Source organism: Drosophila melanogaster, chromosome 3R (assembly GCF_000001215.4).
Source record: "Drosophila melanogaster chromosome 3R".
Classification (NCBI taxonomy): domain Eukaryota; kingdom Metazoa; phylum Arthropoda; class Insecta; order Diptera; family Drosophilidae; genus Drosophila; species Drosophila melanogaster.
In genome coordinates, this window is record NT_033777.3 from 28,667,671 (window position 1) to 28,674,390 (window position 6,720).

Consider the following 6,720-nt stretch of genomic DNA (forward strand, 5'->3'; position numbering starts at 1 on the left):
GGTTTTGCCCAGCTTGAACCAAACTCGGTCCGTCTGTCTAACTGGCTGAATGTCTGCATGTCTGAATGTCTGACTGCGGCTTGGACTCTGATTTACAAGCGTAAAATAGCAGTGGCATAAAATATTTAACTATTTTGTATCGACCGTCTGTGAGTCCCAGGATCCTCTGCCAGTGAATTCGTAGTTTGGAGCTCGGAGTTCGGTTCGCCGGCCTGCCAGTTTGTTTTTGCGGCTGCTCTGAAGAGGTTTCCTTTCTGCGGGGTCGGTTTTATGTTGGTTTTTTTTTTTTTCGAAGCATTCTGCTGTAATCCATAGTACACGCTATGTATGTGTTTTGTATTTTTAATGACTTGTTATTGTGGCTGCGTCAGATATTGAAATTTTCGCCACTTAAAGCCACAACCCCATCACACACATTATGGCTTTAATGCGCCCAGCTAACAATGCCGACCAAAAAAGTCCCTCTGTCCGACGCATTTATTAAATTTTCATTAAAATTTATAGTTGCCTCGTCGCTGTGGCCTGGGCGCCCATAAATCAGCAAATTAATATTAGGTTGTGGCAATGCCGTCAGGAAGGTCGGCTGGCCATTGTGCCTAACACGTGGATAAGCATAATTCATGTTCGCTATGGGGAGGGGATTCGCCCACCGTTCCCTCTAAAATTTCTGACACATTCGAAAATATTTCGTCCAAATATGCGGCACCCTGGCATGTGACAAATTGAATGTGCAGCATTTAGCCACACCACTTAAAGCCGAGAGTGCACTTTAAAGATGTACCAGGCCAGCCAGCTTCTCATCCATTAGTCCCCTACTGCCATCGGTATTGGCTTGGTCCTGGCTCCCGAGTCCTTCGTTCTGCTTCATGCCTGCAGAGAGACCCTGACTGCCATGTGGCGTGCAAATAACAAATAAATGGCCAACTAAAACCAACATCAATCAGGTCATGTTTATGCGGGCGTGCTGCGATGAGTTTGCCCGATCCTCTGACTTGGAGCAGTCATGCAGTGGAAAGTGGCCAACAGTTTGCTTGGCGATGCTGCAGAAACCGTGGTCTGTATACACATGTACAAAGCTCTGGGCTTAGTTAATGATGTAAAGGCAGTTAATAAAAAAAACTGGTTGCTATTCAGGCTGCTTTCCCAACGATCTTGTTCTGAGGTTTTTGTTATGACTATGTAATTAAATGAATTTAATGCATACTCTAATTATTATCAATGCGAGCCTAATCAGCCATTTAAAAATCAACTTGAATCATTGATATCTTTGGTATGTACCCCAAAAGTATGCAGAAGTTTGAAAGATATGTATATAAATCGTATCGAAATAAATATGACTAAGATGCCAATTCTTGGAAGCTTGGTGTGGCATTGAACTGATAAGCTCTTAATATATGTACATTTAATTAAATACTTGGCTGTAAAATGTACACTCCAAAGATAAGACATTCAATTGTGTTGTTTGTGTATCCTATTGTAATATAGCTACTTATCTTATCATTCAGAAGTTTCTCTTTAAGCTTATTTTTCGATATCTTCAGTTCTACTTTCAAGCTTGTACCATGAAGATGCACGAGCTACGATATCTAATTATTACTTTGAGCTTGTTCCTAAGTAAGCTCAAGGACGATAAGATTCTTTGGTGAACTAATGTGACAATCATTTCTTGCAGCTGTGGGAAATGTCAAGTCCTTTTGCCAGATCACACAGGCTGAAACATGGACCGATCGACTTTTTGTCCACATTGTTAACAATCGCTACGAGCTCTTGCTCACGGATTAATTGCAACCAAATCAGCAAATAAGTTTGCTGTGCGATGGTAATGCGCAGGTGTTCACCTCCACCTGTCGGAATAATGGCCAGTTCTCTCCACCATTGCCCAGGACGAACTGCTCAAAGGCAATCCCGCCTTCCGTTGTTCCAACTTCGAGTAATATCTGTCCACACACCATGTATTTGGTTGGTTTCAAATACGGAAATACGTTCATGGAGCTCTATCGCAGCTGCTACGACGCGAGAACCATGAAGGCGTATTTCTCCATCAACACGGTCTACCCCACCAATTTAAGTTAGTTCTTATAATACCCTAAGCTTATTTACTCGCTAATTGCAACTATTTTATTACAAAATCCAGAGTCAGATCGGCCGCCAACAGTGTTCGATAAGGATGGGATCATAACTCCTGCAGATGAGGCTACCTTTCAGATGAATAGTATCTACAATCGATTTGAGTATCTTTTTGGATCTGGACAAACATATGTGCCTTCTTCCAGAAGTCTTTCCTTTGATCGTGGTCACCTTACACCGGTTGCCGACTACAGCTTCCCAAAAATCCTAAGACAAACCAACAAGTACTTGAATGTCGTTCCCCAGTACTACAATATTAATCGCAGCAATTGGAAGATAGTTGAGAATTGGGTTCGAGGACAAAAGGATGTGCTAAATGTCTGCACAGGGGCATTGGGTGTTCTTGATTTGTTGAACAGAAGCCAAAAATCTGTTTCGATTTACCTAGCACCGAACAAAAATCCCGTTCCCAGATGGACATACAAAATCATTAGGAGCCTAACCACCGGCATCAAGTACGTGATATTGACCTCCAACAATGGGTGGGAAACCCAACAACCAAACCCAGCATCAGTCTGCAAAGTTACTGCCTGCCCCAGAACTTTGAATCCAACCGGAACTGGATACACCTTCTGCTGTGATCCAATTGACTTTATCAGAAGAAACGTTCCTAATTTGGCAGGTGTGTGCTGGGATAATACCGAAAATGTGTAGAGGTTTCTATTTATCTTCAGTGTATAAACATATTAATGCATTTCAACTTCATTGAAAAAAATAAATGCATCTTTGGAAATACATCGGTTCCAAGCTGATTGACCGACTAATAGGTTATTAATCAGCGATGGCTTATCATTGGGCCGCGTTGAGGAATCTTGGGATTTTCTGAATTAAAGAGATAAGAATAATGACGAATACGATGCTGATAAGAAATGCGTTTGGCTTGACCGCGCTCTGAACGTTTCAGAATTCTTAGTTCGTAAATCAACCTTAAGCTGTGAAGATGCCCGATCTGAAGTATATGTTGACGATTCTAAGCCTGTATTTCTGTGAGTATATATAGAATAAGCTTTATTGTTATCAGAGGTTCAACTGATCTTAAGTTGTAGGAAGTGTTCAAGCGAATTGCTTAATCGACTTGGCTCATTTGAATGCCAATTATGTGTACTTAAGCCAAAATAACGGAGTCTATGATATTCAGCGCAGTGATATTGTGGAAATCCACCAGACGTTGTATCTGCTGTGCAATGGAGGACTTCATCGCACCACATTCCTGTGTCGATATGACAGTGTTTTCAGTCCAGCGCTAAGCTCAGCAGCATGTGCACCACCCGATCCTGTCGTGGTAAAAGTACCAGATACATCTTGTTCCATTCCGAGTGCTACGTTCGCCGTAGGATTTTCCTTCAATGGACGCTTTATGGAACTGTATCGCAATTGTTTTGATGGCTACAGCTTGGCGTTTCAACATTCCATCTACAAGGCTTATCGCTACGTAAACAGTAAGTGGAAAATATTGGTGCAAAAACAGTAGTTAACCTGGTACTATTAGCCGTTCCACGTCCCAATCCCACTTGGCAGTCGGATCAATTAAGTGGTGGATTTGACAATGCCTACGAGGGAAGAGCAACACAAGCTTGTTTGCTCACTAACCTGGGCGCAGTACAGCCGCAGTGTAAATTTGATCGTGGCCACATGACACCGGCTTCTGCATTTATATCCACAGAGCTGAAGAAGTCAACGTTCAGGTATCTAAACGCTATCCCCCAATATCGAGGAGTTAATCGTGGCAAATGGAAGGCCGTTGAGACCTGGGTGAACAATATGGTTAGGGGACTGTATGATAATCCAATCATCAATAATGTACAAATACCGCGTACTTACGATGTCCTTAAGGTTTGCATTGGGGCATTGGGAGTGCATAGACTAAGACATAATACCAATAACAATATGATACCAATTTACCTGTTGGATAATAACAAAATTCCCGTGCCAGAGTGGATGTACAAGATAGTTAGCCATCTCTCCGGAGATAAATGGGTAATGCTGACCTACAACGACGTAAGTCTACCCAATCAGCAGGCATTAAACCAGATCTGCCATGTGATACCCTGTCATCCGGGTCTTAACCTTAATACGAAGGACGTTGGACACACTGTCTGCTGCGATCCGTACCGTTTTATTACCATAAACGCTCCACACTTAACTGGTGTTTGCTAAGGTCAAACTAAATATTTTCTTAGATCTTGAAAATGTGCATATTAAAATAAATATAAAGTGGTATTTGAAAACATTGTTGATTTGTACATCATTTTCGCTTTATTATGACGGCTTATCAGTAACCTGCAACAAACCGCGAAGAAAATTGGAATTCTCAGAATTGCTGCGATAAGGAAACTGTATGCAATTAATTTAATTTTGCAGGGCAATGACCAGAACACATTGAATATAGAATGAACAGAGGGGTTTAAAAAGAACCTACCTCAACCCGGAAACATTGTCTGCCACAGTGATTGCATACTATAACTTTTTATGGTGCTCAACAATTGCTTTATTTAATACATTCACCACTCTTTGTTACGCTATAATATCTTCGGTACATGTTTTAGTTTTGTCATTTTCCGTCTAGATGTCGCACGCGTGCGGTTTTGAATTCTCAATAGTGGGCGCCAAAAAGCATCGACTAGCGCCATCTATTAACAAAAGTACATATAGAAAGAGAAAGGAATAAGAGCGACTGAATAAGCAGCAAACGGAGAGCGAGACAAATATAGGCGTCAAGTGCGCAAAATTCAAACAGGGGAATTTATTTTTAATTTAAAAATATAAGTTATTTTCGTTGACTTAGACTAGAAAATTTGTATGATTACTTAAATATTTTTAGGTATTTAGAATAAAGAGATCCTATAATTTTAAACTATATTTGTAATAATAGTAATAGTAATTGTTAATTGTACTTTAAATTATAAGCCATTAAGTATTTTCCAATTTAACTATTATTTCTTAGCACTTCATTTACACCTTAAGCCATTTGAGGTTGCTTACAAATAAGAGCATTAAATGCACTTTTAAGTGGCCATAAACTATGGTGTCGTTTGGACGGAATTCCACTTCCGATGCATACAACCAACTACCACAGATAATTGTTGCTTTTGGCCAATTTACTTATTGGCTTACTCTACATACTTCGCTGGTGGACGTTGACCATGTTTGAAATTTATACGCACTTTACCCGTCTGTGGCAAAATTTTTCATCTAATTTCATGCACTTGGAAAACCGATTTTCCTCCTGGAAATGTGTTTTTCCCGACTTCCGTCAAGGCGACTCTTCCAAGCCGGTCCACCGCCCAGTCGTGGAGTTGTGGCTTATGTAATGTTTGCAAATTGCAGTTTTACTTCTTCGGCAGTTGCGGTATTTGTTCGCTATGGCCACAGCCAACTCGTTGCTCATACGCCGTGTGTACGGCGGTAGTCTAGTGTCGGCGCTGTGGGCATTGTGCAACTTGTGACACAAATTCTTTGGCGCAGTCGGTGGTAGAGTGGTTTTGTAATTTTGGTTATTTACCCGGCATCGACGGGAAAGGCTAGCCGATGGAGCCAGTGGTCGCCGTCTTTATTGAATCACCCGAGTCCGAGGTACTCGCGTAATTATCAAATGCAGTTTTACCAATCCACAGACACGGCGGCACACAAAAAAAATTCGAATTCAAAACCGCCAACGAAACGATATCAAAGAGCAGGCGGCAAACAAAGTGTGCTTTAAACTTTCTTTTCATGCGCCACTTTAAGCGATCATTTCTTTGGGCAAACATTCGTAGATGTCTCGATTCGTTTCTTCGTTTGTTAGCCGCTTCATTGATTTTCATTTACACCGACAACTCGCCGCCATCGTAATTGTTGCAATTTAACGACGCCCGCCGATGAGGTAACCCATCCTCCGATTTTTGCGGCGAGTGAAAGAGCACTTTTTGTGGCCAAGAGAGCAGGCAATTTGCATTTTGGGAAATGCGACGACATACTGTCGCCCGCCATTTGCATACCAATTTCGGTCTATTGAAAACGACATAAATATTTAGATAAGGTTTTATTTTAAGTCCCGGCTATTTAGTTTCTGCTGCAATTTGCGCAACACTTACCACCGCTTTCACTGACCCCTCCGATTGAGCCGGAAACTCGAAAACTTGAAAACTGACCTCTGATCGGGAAAATTGCTTTGTTTTGACTTTGTTGTGATTCATTTGATTGGTTGTAATGCCTAAATAATGCAGCGTGAAATTCCCTTTGTATTTTAAATGAAGATGTCGAAAAATATGCGGTTTTCTAATTTGATCTCTGTCACGTTGACGTGAAATGTGTGAATTATACAAGTCGTATGCAGAGAAGTTTTCACCGAATGGCTTTAGCTTCGCTTTTTATTAGCGCTACTAATTAAGTTTCGTTTATGTAGTACATATCTTTCTATTTTACTGCCATAAAGAAACCATTCCGTTGATGGGTAAACGACCACCGCATGATAATCGTCTTAAAAGTTCATCACTCTGCTGTGTAGTTCATAATTTTTAAAGTGGCGCGTAACGCGACAGTATGAGGTTGGTATTTAGGACCCATAAGACGCTTTGGGGAACTCTTAACGGTATCGTGTAATGACTTAATTAA

The 6,720-nt window shown here is 41.1% G+C and overlaps 2 protein-coding genes across 2 annotated transcripts; both read left to right on the top strand.

Moving 5' to 3' along the window:
• Positions 1-1,562: 1,562 nt before the first annotated feature.
• On the top strand, positions 1,563-2,782 carry CG33346 (uncharacterized protein; the record flags this gene model as incomplete). Its single annotated transcript, NM_206578.2, is given in 3 exon segments — positions 1,563-1,614; positions 1,673-2,068; positions 2,135-2,782. Coding segments are annotated over 3 exon segments (1,095 nt in total). The 3' UTR covers position 2,782.
• Positions 2,783-3,033: 251 nt separating this feature from the next.
• On the top strand, positions 3,034-4,351 carry Sid (Stress induced DNase). The gene is made up of 3 exons (NM_143370.2): positions 3,034-3,113; positions 3,168-3,566; positions 3,617-4,351. The coding sequence occupies exons 1-3, from the start codon at positions 3,068-3,070 to the stop codon at positions 4,282-4,284; spliced, it is 1,113 nt and encodes a 370-aa protein (NP_651627.1). The 5' UTR covers positions 3,034-3,067; the 3' UTR covers positions 4,285-4,351.
• Positions 4,352-6,720: the final 2,369 nt, after the last annotated feature.

Bases quoted from the DNA above. Each gene is read 5' to 3' on its own strand.
- Sid (NM_143370.2), top strand. From the start codon at position 3,068: ATGCCCGATCTGAAGTATATGTTGACGATTCTAAGCCTGTATTTCT. The intron at 3,114-3,167 runs GTGAGTATATAT...ACTGATCTTAAG, and splicing joins GATTCTAAGCCTGTATTTCT to TTGTAGGAAGTGTTCAAGCG. The intron at 3,567-3,616 runs GTAAGTGGAAAA...TGGTACTATTAG, and splicing joins GGCTTATCGCTACGTAAACA to CCGTTCCACGTCCCAATCCC.